This window comes from Dicentrarchus labrax, unplaced genomic scaffold (assembly GCF_905237075.1).
Source record: "Dicentrarchus labrax unplaced genomic scaffold, dlabrax2021, whole genome shotgun sequence".
Lineage (NCBI taxonomy): Eukaryota > Metazoa > Chordata > Actinopteri > Moronidae > Dicentrarchus > Dicentrarchus labrax.
This window is the reverse complement of record NW_026136707.1, coordinates 9,855,850-9,877,529: the sequence shown is the minus strand read 5'-3', so window position 1 is coordinate 9,877,529 and position 21,680 is coordinate 9,855,850. Positions and strand designations below refer to the sequence as shown.

Genomic DNA, 21,680 nt, shown 5'->3' with positions numbered 1-21,680 from the left:
ACTCTTCAATCGTTACCGTCACTATCTAAAAGATCTGCTCTTCCATCATGTTGTTGACACAAGTTAATTGTGCACAGAACAGCTCTTTGGTTCATTGTTCGTCAGACCTTACAGTTTGCACGGAAAGTGATGAGCCTTTGATGCAGAAACATATGTGAGCCTGAAGCAGCAAATAGACTGGTTAAGGTCGGTGGGCGGGGGAGACAGGAAGACAGGAAGATGTAAGCAGGTAAGGAAACAGTGACAAAGAGGATGGGTAGAGTGAGTGACAGAACAGAGAGAAAGAAAGATAGAGTCACACCTTAAGGAAGTTAACAAAACAACAGAAGGAGAACAAAAGACATCATATTGAAGGTAGAAAATACTGTTTTTAAATATCCATTATGTTTTAATGTCACATTATTCTTTTTATTATAGATTATATTATTATTTGTGATATGAGAAATGTTGCTAGTGTTCTTAACAAAAACATGTCCTGCCTTTCAGTGTGGTGGTTTTAGCTGACCAGTTGATATCTTTATTTTTTATGTTCTAAATGTTTCTTCGTAGGATGGGACTTGTGCAATGTCTTGTGGTTGTCTTGATGTTACCTGCACAGTTGGTTCTCACCTCTCCGGTAACAATGTCCTTCCTCTTCGGTTTATATAAACTGTATTAAATTAGTTGTTTAAATTGAATTAAACTGTATAATTTTATGTTTATGATGTAGCTCAAACTGTCAAATGTACACTGTATGTACATGTATTAATTACAAGTTAATCAGGACTTTGCTGTGGTGTAGTGGTTTGTCTTTAACGGTATTAATGTGTTAACAGACAGAGCCGACCAAATATTACACCCTGCAAGGCAGAAGGTGTAGATGGTGCCCTGCAGGTAAATTAGTTTCTTCTACTTCTATTACTTCTATATCTGTTTTTCTGTTCCTCATTTAGCTTTGACTCAATATTTTTAATGAATGAATCAGCAGTGGTTCATATTTGGAAATTACTATAAAGCACTGAGGCATACAGTATCTTTCTTTCTCTCTCTCTCTCTCGTCTGTTTTATTGGCACGTCTCTGTTTGTCTTGCTGAAAAATGACGCACACTGCACAGAGAGTTTATACTGTATGACCACATCCTTCATTAATATGCACTTTGGGTGAGCAGTCTCTTTGCCATCCGGTTGTTCTCATTTGTTTCTTTCTGTTCTGTCAGGTGAGTACCAGAGCTCTTGTACCGAGTGCTTGCCCTGTCCTGCTGGAACCTTCACAACTGAGAGCAACCGAGAAGAAAGCTGCCATCCCTGCTACACAGACTGCAAAACAAGTAAAGAAACTATGAGTAATTTCTACCGAGTTAACGGTTTCATCCAGCCCTGTCAGGACTGTGATACCAGTGACCTTTGGGTTTCTATAAACCTGAAAATCTATTAATCTCATTCTCTTTGCATTTCTGGATATGACATTTTACTGCAATTAAAACCCCTAAAATCACCTCTATTTTCCACTATCTCAGATTATCATCAGAAGGTGGTTCAGAACTGCACCAGAGAGTCCGATTTGAAGTGCATCTGTGAGGCAGGTTTCACATGCACTGCAATGGTCCCATTATCAGAAAACTGTAGAGACTGTGAGAAGATCAAGGAAACAACCACAACGGGTAAATGCACAGCAGTGCGGACTTTCAGTTCTTTCAGATTAAACAGGCCTCAACCAGCAGGGGGCCTCATGATAAACAAAATATACTTGAGAAGAGTTCACTGACTGTAAAAATGACTGATAATTATACCCAAGGCTATACATTAGTCATTTACACATGTGAGCGTTATAAGATGTTATGAGCTAAGTCTGAGCTTGGGGGGCTCCCCTCTCAGTGAGGTGAAGAGCACTATAAGAAATATTCAGATCCTTTACTTAGAATAGTAAGAGTACGGTGTGAAAATACGACGTTACTGCTGCATTAAGTCATACTTGAGTAAGCAAGATATTAAAAGTAATTGTATTAATTTTGATAAAAGGTCTGGTGGACACTTTAAACATTGGTGAAGAAATACTGAAACACTGCAAATCCACAAAAAGATATAAATATATGAAATATGAGATACGAAACAAATGAAATGAATGTTGTGCTTTCAGATTAGAGTTACTTGCAGCTAAGTTGAGAAAGCTCTTACCCTTCCTACAACAGGAAATGAGAGAGCGAGAGAGAGAGCGAGAGAGAAAGAGAGCGAGAGAGAGAGAGAGAGAGAGAGAGAGAGAGAGACAAAGAGAGAGAGAGGAATGCCACCCAGCAAATGTCCTTAACTGGACAACCAGTGCAGCTCATGGTTTGAGCCTTAACCCCTACACTGCCAGGATGCCACAAATATTTGACTTTTACCCAACAGCAGTGTATATTTGATCTAATTTTAAGAATAATGTACAATTCTAAGTATAGTATTAACCACAGCTGTCAACTAAATGTATTCAGCTAATGAACAAAACTTTCCTCTAGTAATGTAGAGGTTCAAGTAACCTTCCAGTAAGTTCCAGTAAATAAAAACAAAGGATGAAAGGAATAAGGAATAATTTTCCAGCCATGGGTGTTGTATTGTTTTGAGACGTGAGACGTAAGCTCTCTTCTCTCTCTGATCCCTCCCCCTCTAGTTGTTTGAATTTTGTTTGGCATTTCTACTTGCTCACACATTTATATACATCTGGTCTTTATCTTTACCATTAAAGCTGCTGCCATTGCCAAAACATGTCAGTGAGCATTAGTTTGATCCTGCTTTTGTCCTTTTAAATCTGAAACTAAACCTGTGATGTTTTTGTCCTCCAGAAGCAGCAACCATTATCTCAGACAACGATAAACACACAGTGTCATCAGCTTCCTCAGCTTCCTCGACTTCCTCGACTTCCTCAGCTCCCTCTGGACATAGCAGCACTTCTGCCAAACCCTGCCAATTCCCAAAGTAAGTCATGGATTTCCCCACACACAGTACATAATGAATACCAAACAGAGTGGAGTTTTAAAACTTTTGATTCACATGACACCCAAAGCCAAGATGACTTATATTGCTCTCAGATTTACAGTGGATTACATTAAGAACATTTTAGCATTTGGTACAGATGTCACAGATATTGTCATATGTAAGACCGAGATATTTAACACTTTACCTTTATCTCGCACAGGTGTGCCGTGTCAGTCTCAGAGGCAGGACATATCAAAACAGGTAAGTGTTTATGAAAAAAAAGAGTGTGACAAGACTATGAAAAATCTTTTTTTAGAGGCAGAAAGATAAAAGAAAGCTACTCTAGCACCATGGCCCTAGCAGTGGCACTGCTGGTCATTCCAGACTGAAATATCTGAACAAATATTACATGGATTGCCATGAGAGTTTGTACAGACATTCATGGTCCCCAGAGGATGACTCCAACTGACTTCCAACTGAATTCTCTTTTAGTGCCACCAGCAGGTTTACATTTTTGGCTTTTAGTGAAATATCTAGACAATTATTGCATGAATTGCCATTGACTTTGGTACACATATTCACGGTGCCTTGAGGATAAATCCTACTGACTTTGGTGATTCCCTAACTCTTCCTGTAATGCCACCAGCAGTTCAGTGTTTTTACTTACGCTGTGAAATATCTTAACATCTGTTTGATGTAGTCCCACAAAATTTTGTACAAACATTAAAGCTGCATAAGGTAATTTTTATAAAAAATAACTTTTTGTCATATTTGCTGAAACATTCGGAGAAAAATAGTTGAGTTTCATTCCCATGTCATCAAATACCAGTCTGGTAATGAAGTAATTTTCAACCTACCAACCAAAAGTGTATTTCTATTTTTCTTGGCTCTGATTGGTTGTTTTCATTCAGGCCTGTCACAAGGAGGAGAAAGGGGACTTGATTTATTTCAAAGATTATCTGTCTTGTGTACTACTGTCAGGATATAGTGAAGGATTCAGCAAATATAACAAAGTAGTTTTTTTAATAAAAGTCACCTACTGAAGCTTTAATGGTTCCCAGTCACCAGAGTCATGCCCAGTAGGTTCACATTTGAGGTTTTCTGTGAAATGTCTCCACAACTTTTGCCATGGAATTTGTTTCAGATAATTACGTTGCACTAAGGATGAATTGTAATAACTGGTGACCCCTTGACTTTGCCTCTAGCACCATCATCATTTTAAATTACAATTTGTCCCATTGGTTTATGACCAAATACCTGAAATGACATTCCCATCGGCCTCAGTTGTACAGTGTGATTAGGGACAATTAGCAAATGTTAGCAAGCAAACAGGCTAAACTACCTTGGCAAACCTGCTAAATATATAACCTACTTCACAACACCAGGTTAGCATTGTCATTGAGAGTATGTTAGCATTTGGCTAAAAGCATGTCTGTTGACTCTTCCTCTTGTTTCTTTCTCTCAGACAGCAGTCAGCTGGCAGCCATCTTGTGTCCTGTGGTTTCCATTGGATTTGTGGCCCTTATAATCCTGTTCTTTGTTCGTCGCCCCAGAAATGAATCATGTTTCAAGCAAGGTCAGATGGTGTTTACACCCAGGGCAGAGTTTCTGGTGTCTCAGTTTAACCAATTGAACCCTTGAACTTTATGATCAAATAAATCACTTCTGGGAAACAATAAACTGTTTACTGAAAGCCAGTTTAAAAATGTGACATTAGCTTAGCAAAGATAGACTGTTGCTATGTGAACCATTGACACATTAAGTTATCAGCGGTGGCCATGTGTGAACTGACTTTCTATTATTTATCTTCTGTTTCACAGTTATTGCATTGCTGCTATGCAATGAGGTAAGTTGCTACTTTTAAAAAACTTAATTCTGTCACGTACAGCATATGGCATAATTTCCCTTTTGTTTGGCCCACGTTGACGGACACGTTCTTCTTTAGGGAGGTAGAGATGCTTCTCACAAGTCGAAGGAGTCAACTCATCAGTTCCCCAGAGACTCATTCAGTACAAAACAGCAGCCATCATCCCTTTCGGCAGCCAATCTAGGTACTGATGAGTGAAATGAAGACTTTCATGTGAAATACTTGACTCACTTTGTGACGTTATTAATGAAATAAAAAATGTAAAAGATGCACCTGTGATACTGTTATGAGATGAGTTGTAACTACTTGTCGCATTTTATAAATTGTAGGTTAATGCACTCCTGCGGATCAATTAAAACAAGCCTGCTCTCTCTGCTTGTTCTTCTCTCTATAGGTCCAGTCCATGTCCACAATCCGGGCACGGTCATCTTTAGCTTGCTCAGTCAGTTTACAGGCCAGGTTGGTCCGACAATTGAAGGTGGGAAGACGGTCGAGACGAAGAGTGGCGAAGAAGACGAGAGAGACTGTCCTGTGTTTCATCCCACATCCTCTCCCAGTATTCATCTCTCTGAAGAGGAGAGGAGGGGAGAGACTGAAAGCATTTTCTTTCCCTCCCAGGAGCAGGGAAAGGACTGCCATGTTTCCAAAGAAGAGTCGCTATGATACATTGTGAAAACCAAGATTTGTGTTGGTGGTTAGGACCTCCAGCATCCAGACTGATCCTAAAAACATTCTTCTAAAGAAAGGAACCATAAAACTGTGAAACCACAGAGTGTGTAGCAGATTCATCCTTCTTTGGCAAACTGTGAATCACAGTGTTCTACAGAGATATTTTTATATGCAGCTTCTGGGAAAACTTGAACCATGGGAAGAACAGCTGGAAGGTGATCTCCTTTGTAAGTTATAATTTAATATGTAAATATGTAAATATTCTTTAATGATATCTCTCTAAAGTATTAGATTTGAATGTTTAATGTTGCATAAATATTAGGCATTTTGATTACAATAAAGTTTTATTAACAAAACAAAGTAGAAATGTATCAAGTTAAAAACATTCACATGTGATGTGTATAATCCAACTGCAAAACAGAAAAAAAGTATATATACACATATAAAGAATATCTTTAAATTCTGTGTACTAAAGTACATACCAGTTTATCAACACACTGCACAATTTCTGTCTCATGCATAACCACCAGTGTCACACTGTATTTCCAGATTTTCGAGATTTCAGATGCTTAATCTCCTCGATTTTATACACTTTAACCATTGTAACGTCACAGATGTCAAACACTCATGTTTCCTCTCAGGAAACAGCATCAGTCTTTCTGTGGTTCCATACGTCAGCATGGACCAAGTGACATTTCGTTTGCCTCCATTTATCATAAATGTCCAAAGCAACAAGAGATGTTTTACATCTGCCACGTGTCACTAATTGTCCGCCAGTGAAATTTTTCTAAAGTTCAAGTTTAAGTTCAGGATCTAGTCTTTAACCCATCATACGTCAAGAGGTTGGTCACATTTCCCACATACTTCCTGGACAGGCTTGGATACACTGTCGTCCTCTTGGAATGGTGGCATTGGTGCAGGTGTTTTAGCCAAAAGGTAGCCTGAGTAACAAGATAATAGGGGAAGGGTTTTTTTTTTATACAATTGCATTGAAATACAAGAAAATAATGACTTTAGATAACAAAAACATAAATTCATGAACATTATAAAATGATAAAAGTACTACACTTCCTATATTTGAACGGGTTATGTGATTCATAATAATAATCTACTAACCGTGCTTTGATCTGATCCAGTGCAGAAAGGGCTTCATTTTTGTTATACCAAAAAAGCTGAGTATTACAGACAGGAGGATAATTATCACCAGGAACCATGCTGTATCTGTAAGAACTTGTAAGAGAGAAATTTTTTTTTTTAAATTTAGACGAACATCCACTGGAGAAAGAGTTTTTTTTTTTATCTGCACAGACAGAACCAGTAGTTCAGTGGAAATACTAAACTATTCATACTTAAGTGTACAGTGAGCTCACTCTGTGGTACCTTATTTTTTGCACTGTGGTCATAAAGACTGGATTGATAAGCACATAACATAATTTATAGCTAACTCGTGTCACCTTGTGTGTATGACCTTACTCCCTGGATACCGCAGAGTAAACAAACAGTTGCTAACTGAGAACATATGAATAAATATTTATTTGTATTATTTTTAGTAGATTACATCAGCACCAAACGGTTTGAGTTGAACTTGGCAACAGTTCCGGAATGCTCTACAGTACGTTGCCATGGTTACAGTGCTCTCTGTAGTGGTAGAACATGTTGCCACGGTTGCAGTTCTAGGGAGCTTTTGTTTTAAAGCAGCAGAGGCGTAGCAAGTAATTCAGAGCCCCTTAAAAGAGCAAAGACCCCAGCGAAGACTGCCCTTTAAAGCAGTAATTAATATTAATTTAAAAATAAACTGTAAACACAACATTGGCATATTATCGCCTCAGATGTTAGCAAAAAATTGGCAATTTACACATCGAGCAGACACAGACGGCATAAGCATTAATTTGGAGTGAAGTTTAATGTTTTCAACCCTCCCTTAAGCTCTGTTTTGTTGTGATTTTTAAGCTGCTAAATTCTCCGCTATGTTCACCAGCTAGTCTGGTAGTGCTAGTCTTTAGTGCTGGGCAGGTAGCATACAGTCGGTTAATCTGAGCCTTTTTCTGCTAAAAAAACAGCTGTCTGCAGCTGCTGCTGGAAACGAGGTAGATGAGTGGCAAAACAATAAAATGATGTTACTTAATACCAAAAGAATGAACTGAAAGACACTAAAAGACCACATCCAGCAATGTGGTTACTTCTGTGGTAACCTTTCATCCTGGTGGTAGGTTTGTTTCCAGTGTTTTCCATATTCAAGAATCCAAGGATTCAAGGTTATTTTTATTGTCAGATATAGTTCCCTTTATACTACTTTTAAAAACAAAATAAATTCTATGTATTATATGCTGACTCTCATGGTGTTCGATGGCCACACCCATCCACAACAAAAAACTTGGTTTGTTTAAACAGTATGATGCTTACAATGTAAAATGCAGTTTCAACAGCTATGTGTCGAATTTGGTTGAATATGCGGAACAGAAGTATCCTACCTGTAGTGGATGAAGAGGTTTTGGGTGTGGTGCTGGGTGTGGCTGTGGTGGTGGGTGTGGTTGTAGGTTTGGTGGTGATTGGTATTGGCACACACATTTTGCAGGGTTGTTCTCTGCATTCATAGCCAGCTTTACATCTGCACACGGAGTCATGGGTGCTGTTACAGGCTGACATATACTCCATGTTTGCTGTACAAAAAATAAAAAACAACAATATTCATTAAAAGATGAAGTATGAGCATAATTCAGAGAATGTAAGTGTGTGTGACAAACGCACATGTATGCACAAAGGTTGTCTATGACACAAATCAGAAAATGAAAAATGACTCAGAAACAAGGCATGGCAGGTAATGATTCTGGCTTTAAGTCATAAGACAGTTATATTATCACTTGTGTTACCTATTCTTGAGGGACAGCTGTTATTTCTCAGTGAAAGCAGTATTTCACTTTGATGAAACATTTTCTTTCTTTCCGAATGCGTTAACAGGCAATGTGAATTCAAATTAACAAAGAGAAAACTAGTTGTATGAGACCAATGGAGCCCTCATAGTCATCACCAAACATCTGTGTTAATAACCAATCCAACAGTTTACACTACTACTACAATAATGACAATCTTTTGTAGTTGAGTCATTTAGGGTCATAGCTCAGAGAGAACTTTAGATGTTAGTGGTTCCATTTTTTACATGAACTGATGTAGACTGTCTACAGCTAAAACTTAATTATAACCTCAAACACAGACACACTTTCATTATGTTTGTTGGGTGTAATTACATTATAACTATATAGTTATCACTCTGCAGGTGTGTAATATAATCATATGTATGATGTTGGGAGGTCACATTTCACCATAGAGCAATGAATTTGGAGATGTTGGAGCTGGCATCAGCTCTTTAGCGTGGTTGTTACCCCACCCACTACTACAGTCTGCTGTCCCACAATAGTCTGTTATAGCACAATGAAAAAAAGTCTTCAAATTGCCACTATTTTAAGTTTCTTACACTGGATAATCCATAAAATATGCATATAAATGAGGACAGAAACCAGTATAAAAATTGTGGGTGATTGTGGATTTAGAACAGTAGAACTGATATCATTTAAGGGGCTCTGAGAACTGAAAATGTTGTGCTTTAGGAAAATATTAGCAAAGTTGAATGTTTGTGGCATGGTGCCTCCTTTAAAACTCTGTTTGCACATCCTGATGAAGACCAAAGAATAACCAAATAAACGTTAATACTGTTGCAGTGCAAGAGCAGCATGTACAATTTTTGTGTGGGTTGAATCATTTCCACCTAAATTAGTTTCCATTGCCGTTAATTGGCCTAAAGCCAGCCCCTGCATGTGTAGGATTAAAGGATTTTGACATTTTGAATGCCCGCCCCTATCCCCCCAAATTATACTATCTTCTATCAAAGAGTTCTGTATGTAAAATTAGCCTTTAGAAGGTTTGTTTACAGCTGCACTGTTAACGTTGGATTTAAATTTGCTAACACTGTTACAATATTTAAAGAAAGCATCTTGTTGCTCATGTAAAAGTCAGGCGCTGCTAAAATATTCATGTACCCAAATTTCAGACTGAGAATTACATACTTTCTCTTGTGTGTTTTCTCTATTCTATGTTTTCCACAGTGACATTTACAAATAAGCATAACAGGCTGTTTTTGCTCACCTGTAGCAGGGCAGAGACCTGAGTAATAACCTAGAATATGACATTTATGTCTGCTGCTCTTTCCGATGTTTACCACTTTTCTGTTTTTCTTTTTTTCCACTGACATGACAATGGTCTACTTTTTTAACCTCCCCCTGTCTTTGCCACTATTGGTGGGCTGTGGTGCCTATGCTGGTTTAATTACCATGAAAACATGAACTTTTGCTGCAGAATTTCACTATAATAACCCCTAGGCTGGTTCACAGAGGGATTCTCAGACCCCCCCATCACCTCTTCCTTTTAATCTCTGTCTGACTGTATCCCACCATGAACACAGAATGGGAAATCCCCTTGCATATGTGACCTTAAGGTACTTCTCTGAAATCATGATCAGACAGAGTTGAGTAACAATTAACAAGTTGTTTTCTCTAAGGTTTTGTGCCTAACTGGACAAAGTTGGTGGTCGGGACTGCAGAGAAATGATGAATCACTCACATACAGTATCATTCACAGACATCACACACAAGATAAACAGCAGACCACAATGTTAAGGGGGAATGGCAGATAGTATTTTAGTATTTTTGTAGTCATGTTTAATAATAGATATGACTGCATGAGATCTGCTGCTCTGTTTTATCTTTATTTTTTAGATTGTTCAAGTTTTCTTCTTCCACCTGAATATCTGACAATGAAACGGGCTAATAATCATATTTTTTTTTAATACGTTTTTTTGGCCTTTTATTGCCTTTGTTGATAGTGACAGCCGAAGATAGACAGGAAGGGGGGGCAGAGAGAGAGGGGAGGACACACAGCAACAATCATATTTATGTATTGATATTGTACTATAGCTATGAATAACAGACTGTTGCTATGGGCATAGTTCTGATCCTAGACTCTGGGGGACCACAGTGGAAACAATAGAATCATTTTTTAAATCAATAAAATCATTTAAAATCAATATTTGGGTCAAATTATTGATTTATTTACTAAGTTATTTGTGTAATAAGCAATACAGGGTCTTGGATCCTTCTGTCTGGGGTTTATTTTACAATAATGCATTATCCCTTACATATAATATCATATAAGACTTAATAAAAGTAGAATATTCAACGAGTTGTTCACAGGTTTCACACATAGTTAGCACCTCACCCCTAAGACAAAAGCTGTGAAACTACTCACGTTTATTGCAACTTGTACAATGTTTGCAGTATAGCTCCACGTTGTAGGTATCAGCGTAATGGTCATCCTCGCATGTTTTACACTCAGTTTGACATTCGGTATTTAGACGCCGAGCCAAAGCCTTACCTGTAACACACATACACAGTAATTTACAGTTATAATAACTTGTTTGCATAAAAACTAGGAAATCAAGTCAAAAGAAGTAATTGTACCTGGCGGGCACTTGTTACAGCAAAACTTGGAGTCTATCACTGGCCAGGAATATTGTGTGTCATCGCACTGTAAGGAAAGCACAGCAGAGAAGAAAGACAGACTGCACAGGAAGGTAAAGGCAAAATGACAGAGTAGCTGCATCTGGGAAGGAGAAGAGGAGGGGTACGAGCAGAAAGAGGAGGAGGAGGAAAACAATGATTTATTTTGTCAGATATATTCACATACTAACACCAACAGATACGGAGTGAAACAACATAAATCTTCTAGAAAATGACTAAGGTCTATAATGCATACAATATAGTCTATACAGCCACATTAAATGTAAAAACATACAATAGAACTGATAGAAAATTAGTAAAAAAAAAAAAAAGAAATTCAGCCTTGTGCTGATACAAACATCTATTAACTTTACATTCTACTGCAGGTGAAATTACAAGAACATTAATTTACAAATCTACTAACATTCAACACGACAGGACACTTTTATCTAACAGCGCTGGCTGAAAATGTATTACTTCAGTTTTCACTTACCATGGACGAGAAGGTGAGAGGAGATGTAACCAGGGACCCTCTGAGTGTGAGACTGAACAGGGGACCAGAAGCGTGTCAGGGGATTATTCATCTCTGTGATGACTCATCATGAAAGATGATACATTTTACTGATCTTTTTTAAATCTCCCTGCCCTTATCATTCTGTCTTCCATCCTGTCTCTTTGTTACGACCCCAAAAACATGCCCCCCCCAGCCTCCACTTCTTTCCACAGGCCCCATCTGTCTCGTTTCATCCTAAATCAATCTTTTGGTTGCTTGCTTTCTTTTTCTTGAGTCTGCCCCTTTCTCTCCTTCTTAAACTTGGATGACAAGGTAATTTCAGTAAAAATATCACATACCACTCATTTAACTTCCAGCCATCCTGTTGCTCTTACAGAAAGCTGTTGAGGAGATAAACATTATTCCAGGAAATGACAATATGCTGATGATGCAGTGCTGTAACTTTATGACACAGGAGTGAGTGATAAAAGGAGATTTCTATTAACAATACCAAATACAAAGATAAGACCAAAATTCTTAATTAAACAGGGAAATTAGTCACCTTATTATAAATGTCAAAAATCATCTTTTGTTTTTGAAACATGAATGAGTGGTTTCTAGTGTAATGCATGCAAACTTGGCAACTTACCAGGATGCAGCAGACCGCCATAGGACAACACACAACACAGCTTTCTTGGAGGGAGCTACCCCAAAAGTAATGCAATTTGTATTCAAGGATTATGCTGTGGATGACGGTAGTAAGAAGAGGTCTGCAGCTCAAAAAACAATGACATGATCACCACATCATCCATCACTGCAAAACCCAGAAAGAAAGTTATGTGAATGTGTCTTATTAGTTAACTTATTGTCGGCTCAAGTTTAAGCTTTGTTAGACGTGGTTTTTAATCTTATGAATTTTGTTGAAAATCCATATCGTCAATATAAAAGTTATGGAATAATGAAACGTCAATCTTTGCTCACTATATCTTACCTCTCTTGCCATCAAGTGTTCATAAACTACAGGTTATTCACTTTTTAAGATACAAAAATGGGAAATTTTCAGTTATCGTATCCCCTGAAAAAATATCCCTACTTTTAACTGATTTTAATATGGAGACTGGGGGAGACCATGATACTTTTCATGTGTGGTGCTAAGATAACTAGTTGAGAGAAAAATTATGCACTGGGAAATTCATTCTAAACAGTACAAACTAAATAAAGGTGTGAAAACTTTATTAGTGATAACCAGCTAATTTGCATTTATGCGAAGATCTTTACAAAACACTTTCTAAATCTTGTGATATATTTTTCTTGACTTCCAGTGTCTGTTTTTGAAAATTGTAACTGTAAATTGTAACAATTGTATCTTCTTCAGCAACATCCTTATCTCAAACCGAATTAGACACTTAGTGGCAGGATTTCTGAGGCTTTTCTTCAGCCTGTCCACCATTCAGCTGTTAGTTCACTTCACATCACCCCTGTCATTTTTTACAGAGACCAGGCCACAACACGTGACCTCCTGTCAACTGTGAAATGGGGTCTAAGGTTGACGAAGCAGCATCTGAAAGGGGCTGCCTCCAAGGCCAAGTGTGGCTCTCGGCGAGTGGCGCAAGTACAGTGATGACTGGAAGAGAGATGACTTAGCATGAAAGCTCCTCTGAACTGACTATTCTATACCTAGTCATGCCTTTAGTGGGGTTTCAGAATTAGGATGCGTGACTGTAACGATTCGTATGTTTAGATTAGAACTTCTGAGGGATCTTTGCCAGGAACATGTCATCCATGTTGTGTTGAGATAAATAGATACTTAACAAAATCCACATGCAGATTCATTCAGAGCTCAGTCCAATTGTCACAGCTGACCTCACAGGCTGTATGAAACTCAGCAGTGTGGGTGCTTGCACGTGCATGTATGAGAAGACCTACTTAAAAAGACTGTACGCCACATGGCAATGTTAAGTATTACACTGCCATTATACAGCTAGAGAGAGAGAGAGAGAGAGAGAGAGAGAGAGAGAGAAGGAGGATGAGAGCGATCAAGGATGTGGTTTTTCTGAGGAAGTGCTTGACTTGCTCTGCTGACTGAGTTCTTTCATGTACTGTACCAGCAAAGTCACGTGAGGCTACACTCTGCTGGCCTGCTGAATAAAGTACCAGCCTATTCTTTTAATTATGGTCACCATAATTAAAGGTGCCCATAATTACTGTGCATCAAGTTCTACATTGTCTGCACTTACTCTTTATAGACATTTACCCAAATTAAAGGAGAGTTTTCACTATGGACATCGAAATACTATATTTATTTTATTTTTCTCAATATATGTGACTTCTACATTAAAAATTAATTTAAATGAAATTAAAATTCAATTTCTTAAAATCCATTGGTTTCTCTATCTATCCCTGTGTATTTGTTTAATTTGTAATTGCAAATTCCTGATATCTCCCTGGAATTTTCATGATATTGAATGCAGTTTAAGAAGGGGTTAATTAAGGTAATCTTGCAACTTATTATTATTTATATTATTTAGTATTTCTGCATCTCATTCAACCTTCTTTTACCTAGGAGTGAAGTAAGGAATGATGTGCATACGCTATGCACTGACTCACCTGTCTTGTTCGTTACATTGCAGTAGTTAAAGTGTGTGTTTTTCTCGGAGATGCCTTCTTGCCAAACTCTGCCTCACACAAATTCCTTTAAATGAGGCTCGTGACCAACTACTTCCCGTCTGAGTCCGCCTCCGCTCGTGCACAGAGGACAGGGCATCGGGGATCGTCGCGCCGCTCTCTGTTTAATAATTAAGTTAAATTAAAGTAAAATATAAATTAATGTCGGTCTATGGACACATGAAGTAAAGAGATATCCCTCGTTATAACAGTTATCCAGGTAAGTGAAGGCAAAATACCTCTGCATGTCAACTATGTGGGAAGAGGAGATTCATATCAGACTGTGGTGGGCGTTATGTGGTCTAGCTAAACCGAAACCAGTGAGACAAGAAACAAAACAGTAAAATTTTGACTGTAGAGTTACCTTTTACATGCGTCAACGTTATCTGTAAATGCGAAAGTCATAAGATTGAGTTTTGAGGGCTTTAAAGTTGTCAAAAGTTCAATCTTTAAGAGGTTCAGTGTGACGGGGAATTTGGGGTTGAAGCTGCCAAACAAGTGGCGCAGGAATATCAGAGCCGTTTTTCAAAATTGGCTGTTGACCATTTTGTTCATTTTGTCTCTACTAACAACATGTTGGATAAACTAACCGTACATACTTTTCTCTTATAATGTGTGTTGAATGCCCTTAAACCACCTATAAAGGGCATTGATGGTGGATGACCTTTTTTCGAGAAAACCTTAAGTGACTCCACTTAATGAAACAGTAAAATGAAGAATTCAACCCAAAACTTGACATTAACGTCATTAACATCAAAAAGTGTAAGAGTCATTTGTGATTTTAACACTTATATGTACATACATACCAGGAATATACCAGTACAACAAACCGAAACAGTTAAAACAAAACTAAAAAAAAATTAATAAAAGTGTTGAGGATTTTTATTTTTATTAAAATGTGCTTAATATTAAACTAAATTCAATAAAGTGGCTATAACTTTTTTTTAATCAAAATAGCAAATTAATTAAAAGAGTCTTGCTCCAAAGCCGACCTTTCAGGTCAGACTATTTTGTCTGCTTAGGTGTAAAAACTACATCTGATCTTCAGCCCACTCCCCTGTGTTATATAATGGTTACTCGAGTTACTCCACACCCTTGTGAACTGGACTATTTCCTTGTTAGAAAGCAGTTCAAAGGAAAACTTTATTGATTATCCTGATTAATAACTTGAACACGTGGGCGGATGCAGGGGAGGGGCCACAAGGGCCTTTGCCCCCTTCCGCATAGTAGCTGCCCTGCTGTGTAAAATATTTTTTTAAATCCTGTCCCTGCTGGGACATTGTTTCAGGAAAGCTTTTGATTTTTCCACACTTATTGCTTTGAGCACCTGAAGTGAAACTACCTTAACCTCCATTTTATTGGTTTGGCAGTAGAAATCTTAGAGGTGGATGTCTCTAAAATTCCAGTTAAATTGTCCCTTAAGGTTAAAATTGAGTTAATATTTTTAACAATCTCAATTCTGCTCTTATAAAATCCTTACACAGCTGACTAGTGCCTCAGTAAAGGAATGTTATCTTCCTTAAACATCTAGAGCCACTCAAGTTGTTAATTTACACACCAGAAAGCATTTATAGATAAAGAATTGAGAGAAAACTTGCGGACATGGCTCTTTACTACTAGGGCCTGAGTAAAGGCCATGTTGTCAGAAATCTGAGGTTTATCCTTGTTAGTCTGGTCATTATGTCTTGTGAGGCTCAGCTGCATATAGTCGAACTTGGTTCAGCCTTAATCAGATATAAAGCTATAATCAGATGGACATGAGGCTGGATTACTAACTGGGTAAAATGTCACCTTGTAGTTTATATTAAATATTCCGAGAGTACTACTCAAAATGCAAACCTGGGGTCGGGCAGTGGAGAATGGGAGGACTTGGGGGGGGGTTAATGGGGCCAATAATGGAGCTCAGCAGTTCTTTATTCATCTTAATGGATTTACTTGGAAATTATTGCACTTAGACTCATTTTTCAATGCAAAGTTGAAAAAGCTCAATGAATAAGATGCAGTATCACTCCAATGATGAATGCCTTCTGTTTGATAAAGGACAAATATAGAATCATAAACATTTTATTCCATGTCACACTAACATGTTACTGTTACTGTAAAATGTTAATGTTTAGCATGCTAGCAGGCTAAAGTATCCTGTCATGATACGTCGTCTGTGGTGTACTACAAACTGTGACCTGTTGGTGGTGCCAGATGAAAGGTGCATTATGGACCTGTTGTTTTTTTTATACATCATTTGGTGGCAATTAATTAATATATTTGTAAAAATATTTCACAGAACAGCCAATTGACTGACTGACGTTGACATCCCCTTAGTGCTGTTGAGTTAGTTTTGTAATGTGTGACATTAATTCAGATTAAATTATCTTGATTTAGTTGTAAATTTAAGGCATTAAATAATTAATTTTAATTAGTAGTTATTAGTAGAGTAAGTAGAGCTTATTGTCTGCCCATCGTTCAGCAAATATGGACTCAGTAATTCAACTTCTGTGACCTGTGAGTTACATTACTTTTACATTGGCTGTTAGAGGTGTTATACTGATAGTTTTTCTTACAGGTGGCTTCAGATGGACTGAGTTAAACCTGGAAGATAATGGAGGGAGGTGTCCACAGAAGAAGATGGAATAAATATGTCCCTGTTGGCACAGTACTGCTCCTTATGGTATGAAAAACTTGACTGAATTTACCAAAAATGTTGAATATATATATATATGAATATATGAAAGTGCCTTGTGATGGACAACAGAGCTTTGCTTTATATATTTATTGTTGTTTATCTTCCATTAATGGCCCAAGCTTTCATTTGCTTCAAGCACTGAACTCAACCTGCCTTTATTTGGAACAGGCTTCTATATGGGACAGGCCTTTAATGTCTATGGCACAAACCTCTTGTTCAGCAAAGGGGAGAAATTGTATCAAATTGTTTATTTAAATCAGTATGAATATTACTTGGATTAAAAATTAGGCTAGCGAATAACATCAGTGCTTTTAATTGAAGTCTTACGTTCTATGCTATGTTGCAGTGCATGTTCATCCCTACGTCGACGTTGTTAGAACTGTCAGAGGAGCGGAAATGTCCAACTGGGGACTATCTTACTGAAAACGGAATTTGTTGCTACAAATGCTCTCCAGGTACTTTTTGGCGTCCTGCACATCGTGATTCACAGCAGCATGTTCATTATTGGAAATATCACACATGCAGATTCTACTGTTAAACCCATTTTTACAAAGTCTTAACTGTGTTTACATATAATGGTTATGTTTTTCAGGTTCAAGGCTTGAAGAAGACTGTCAAGCTGAAGGTCAAAGAACTAAATGCACACCATGTGCCTCTGGACTATACACGGACCAGACGAACTACCAACGCAACTGCAGACGTTGCAAAAAGTGCAAAGGTAGGGTAACATAATATTTCTTTCTGAATCAGTTTGACCTGTTTTGATTTCCCACTCTTGTATCAGGTGATGGTTTGCTTTGTTAAGTTGTTCTTTCATTTGAACTTTTCTGCAGCACAGCACGAAATAGAGGAATCACCTTGTAAACCAAACCAGAACACTATATGTCGCTGTGTGGACGGTTATTACAGATCTTATATCGACTCAGAAACATACCAGTGCCTCAGATGCAAAGTATGTGGACCTTACGAAGAGGCAAAACAGACATGTAAGTCTTTGGATCTGCAATGTAATAAATTATACTCAGTTATGTCTATGTAAAAACCTCTTATTTATGTGGCTTATTTGCTCATTTCAGCCTACATAGAATTATTCTTGTTGTGCACAGGTACACCGGAGAGCAACACTGTGTGTGAATGCAAAGAGAACTACTACAGAGTCAACAAAAAGTGTGAGCCCTGCAAGAAGTGAGTGTACTAACATGTATGAGCTTGTACATGTATTGTTCCCTTCCTGCTGTTTCGTTAATGGGGAAGTCGGTTTGTTGAATTGAAACTTGGTTCAATATTTCCATTTGTTGGCAACAGAAGAGAGAAGTTACACTGAAGTCACTGACATTTTAACATTTGGGCTTCATCATGGACTTCATACATATTCTGTTTATGGTCCACCAGTATATGTACATATACACATTAATGTATAAATATCTTTTAGACATTCGTGACAAACTGTTGGTGATTTTAACCTTCACGTTCCTGTGTAGATGTGACTGTGAAACTGTTCTTAAAGTGTATACGTATCAGATGTATCAACACTGGCTGGTGTTAAAAAAGCGTCCTATGTGTTAATCGCTTCCTCTTTATATGTGCTACTTCCTCTTCAATGTTGTGAAACATCCTCTCTGTTCTTCACAGTTGTACCCCTGAGTGCAAGCATCACTGTTCGTCACCTACTCTGAATACAAAGGGTGAGCACTTGTAACATTGTATTAATGCATTGTACTTATCATGTCAGCTTTTATATGAAACACTTAATACACTTGTTTCCAGAATAACAATATATTAATATAGGAATACAGTAGCCTTACATCTAGCCTTCATGGTCATACATTCTCCTCTTCTTGATTACAAAAACACTGAAACATGAAGTCAGAAAGTGTTGAATTACCGGGCACTATATATTTCAGATGTAGCTGCTTCTTGTTAGGTTTTATAACGTTAAATCATTAACGCTTTTTTAACATGTGTCCATCTTCATGTCTCGTTCCCTATGTACCTGTACGGATCCTTATGAAGCTCCTGACATTGGAAAGGAAAATCTTATTAACATAATTGCTGGAGTTGTAGCTGTGACTCTGGTATTGTTGGTGCTGGGTATTGTCATCACCCACGTGGTGACAAAATGGTTTACCAAGATGAAGTTGCAGAAATCGTCTTCCATGCCATCTGACGTCTCCCCAGACTCATTGGAGGTACACTGATCTAACTGTCTGTGGTTACTTATCTCTGGGATGCACGTCTACAGTCAATAAAATTTGATCTTTCCTTGTCTTATAGGTCCTGGTGGACAGTAGAATTCAAAAGGAACCTTCAGACAACAACAATGTCAAGGCTACTCCTTATAGTCCTGTGAGTGACCAGGAGCTACACCTGCCTGACTGTATCCCCTTGGAAATCAAGAGTAAGTGTATTTTATGCTGCACATAGCACAGTGCATGCTCCAATGGTCCAGTGTGTCTTGGCTGAAACATACAGAAAACTATTGTACTAACTCTTATCTCTTCCCCTCAACACCCCCCTCCCCTCTCCCCAGTCCCTGACCTGATCTACACGGTGCTGGATCTGGTTCCCGTACTGAGGGTGAAGCAGCTGGTGCGTTCTCTCGGCGTGAAGGATACAGAGATCGAACAAGCGGAGCTGGATCATCGATTGTCCCGGGAGGCTCACTACCAGATGCTGCGGGTGTGGGCTGAGAAAGGCTCACGGGCAGGTGAAATGCTGCACCGGCCCTATTTGCAGGAGTTGTTGGACAAACTGAGAACGATGCACCTGGGAGGGGCAGCCGAGGAGCTGGAGACAAAGTATGGCATTCAGTAATTCTGCAACACATGCCAAGGGAAACAAAAAAACCAACACCAAGTATTGTCCTGTTTAGAGACTCTATCGCAAATGGACATGGTGCTACCACAAAAGCAGTTTTATTTCACGGCCACCAAGATCACTGAGCATTCTACCTCTCCTGCTACTCACTGAGATGACAGGATCAAACTACTGAGAGCAACAAATCAAAATGTTATTTTGCACTGAAAACAGAATAATTTGGGGATTTTGGGAAGTGGGCTTATTCACTTTAGTTAGTTAGCTTTGTAAGACTGGCACAGCCAAGCCAAAATACACCTACCAGCACCTTCAAAGCTCACAAATACGTGTTACATCTTGTTTGTTTAATCTGTACAAAAACAAAGTGTAATATGCTAAGCTAAGCTAATGGGCTCCAGCTTTGTATTTAAGATAAGATAGCTTTTATTGATACCTGACTGGGGAAATTCACTCGCTACAGCAAAATAGGGGAAAAAAAGGATATAATGAAAATAGAAGCAATAGAATAAAAGCTGTGTGTACACTATATACAACCTTTTTATATAAAGATGTGATTGATATGGAACATTGCAGAAGTCACAGCTGGAGGTAGTGGCATGGTGTGAAAATAAATGATTGCACAAGGACAAAAATACATATAACAGAACAATATACAGGAGAGGTCTAACATTAATAATGACTGTAATGTATTTGTATTTTACATTACAAACATGAGGGTGTGAATAAGCATATTTTCAAAGTAGAGACGCTGATGAAACTTTGTAAGACACAGTTTCTTTCATATTAGGATTTCATACTTGGCTGATCTTTTTTTAATCTTTTTTTATGACATGAATTCATGATTTCACTTAGGACGACTGCATTTTGTTCATTTATTGGTTTTCTTTTATTGAATAGCAAACTGTAACCATTGTACTTGCTCTATCATTAAGCTACTCTGTTTTAGTTATAGTGCAAACATTTGTTTAATCATTAGTCAGAGCATATTTGTTCATTTGTTACTTTGGAGCAGAGGGAAATACAAAATCAACTGCTGGCCTTCAGCCATAAAGTTAACTGGTAATGTTTTCCTGATGATACTGTATAAACAGTGCTTGTCTTGTTATGGGAACCATGACAAAGTTAGGGAAGTTTGCAGTTCCTACTTAATGTAGACCAAACCCCTGACACTTTTAACAGGCTTTTCACAGCCCCATTGGCATCCCTTTAAACCCCATCATACGCATAAGCATTATTCATCACTGTTGGAGAAAACAGGACACGCCTTGTCTCAGTATGCCTCAGCCAAACAGCTTGTATAATACCAGTCTCGACTTGCATATGAATCAGTCACACTCCGACTCACTGAGGACGTGTCGTTCCAAAGAACTTTTCATGCAGTATCAAACTATATTATACTAACAGAGCCATTTATTGAGTTAATAATCAATGTTGAGCAACATATAGAATATTTTTTGTACTTAAATAATAAATAATAAATGAATATCAAATTTATTGTTGTGTGTGTATCTGAATCGTGCCATAAAATGACAGCTGTCATTAATAAGCTGAGAGAGCATGTGGAGGTGTATGGATAAACTCAAAGAGAGGATGTAATCGTGTGTTTAACTTCCAACATGCTGCCAGTCTACATTCCAGCTTGAAGTTTTGAACAATTAATCACATTTGCAATGACATATTTCCTCCTATATGTTTGACTTGTCTTTTGATCTTTTCATCTTGCCATTTCTTTCCCGTAGCCACATTCTTTTGACCTGTGCACTTCCCTAAAAGCTCCCTATATGACTCACCTCTTCTTACCTGCATGTTTTCCATTTCACTGTTATCAAACACCAGATTTTCATGGTTGATTTCACATCAGTGCCTCTCTTTATGTCATGTATTGAGCAAAAGAAACTGCTACACTGCTGTATGAAAACATACAAGACCTCCCCTCTTCAAATGATTTCCTCCTGTTTGCTCAGGGTGATCAATAAGCCTGATTGACATGAAACAACAATAGATGATCCT

General features: G+C 38.0%; 3 protein-coding genes across 4 annotated transcripts; 2 read left to right on the top strand and 1 right to left on the bottom strand.

The window, feature by feature from the left end:
- Positions 1-236: 236 nt before the first annotated feature.
- si:dkey-260g12.1 (tumor necrosis factor receptor superfamily member 5) lies at positions 237-9,203 on the top strand. The gene is made up of 11 exons (XM_051406146.1): positions 237-354; positions 550-616; positions 816-873; positions 1,197-1,307; positions 1,497-1,640; positions 2,799-2,931; positions 3,152-3,192; positions 4,397-4,507; positions 4,752-4,777; positions 4,877-4,982; positions 5,193-9,203. Exons 2-11 carry the CDS (start codon positions 551-553, stop codon positions 5,459-5,461), a joined length of 1,065 nt encoding a protein of 354 aa, XP_051262106.1. The 5' UTR covers positions 237-354; position 550; the 3' UTR covers positions 5,462-9,203.
- Positions 5,793-14,231, bottom strand: cd27 (CD27 molecule). Of its 2 annotated transcripts, XM_051406184.1 has the most exons (9): positions 14,117-14,231; positions 12,159-12,323; positions 11,869-11,910; positions 11,510-11,561; positions 10,978-11,119; positions 10,766-10,891; positions 7,939-8,127; positions 6,584-6,697; positions 5,793-6,408 (listed from the first exon to the last, which is right to left on the bottom strand). In XM_051406184.1, the coding sequence occupies exons 4-9, from the start codon at positions 11,510-11,512 to the stop codon at positions 6,296-6,298; spliced, it is 687 nt and encodes a 228-aa protein (XP_051262144.1). In that variant the 5' UTR covers positions 11,513-11,561; positions 11,869-11,910; positions 12,159-12,323; positions 14,117-14,231; the 3' UTR covers positions 5,793-6,295. The 2 variants fall into 2 exon arrangements, with proteins under 2 accessions (XP_051262144.1, XP_051262145.1); XM_051406185.1 differs by having other exon boundaries at positions 11,869-14,231.
- Positions 14,232-14,240: 9 nt separating this feature from the next.
- On the top strand, positions 14,241-21,164 carry tnfrsf1a (tumor necrosis factor receptor superfamily, member 1a). The gene is made up of 10 exons (XM_051406134.1): positions 14,241-14,393; positions 16,734-16,838; positions 17,200-17,308; positions 17,446-17,571; positions 17,687-17,839; positions 17,960-18,038; positions 18,486-18,538; positions 18,867-19,042; positions 19,128-19,251; positions 19,384-21,164. Exons 2-10 carry the CDS (start codon positions 16,770-16,772, stop codon positions 19,665-19,667), a joined length of 1,173 nt encoding a protein of 390 aa, XP_051262094.1. The 5' UTR covers positions 14,241-14,393; positions 16,734-16,769; the 3' UTR covers positions 19,668-21,164.
- The last annotated feature ends 516 nt before the right edge of the window (positions 21,165-21,680 follow it).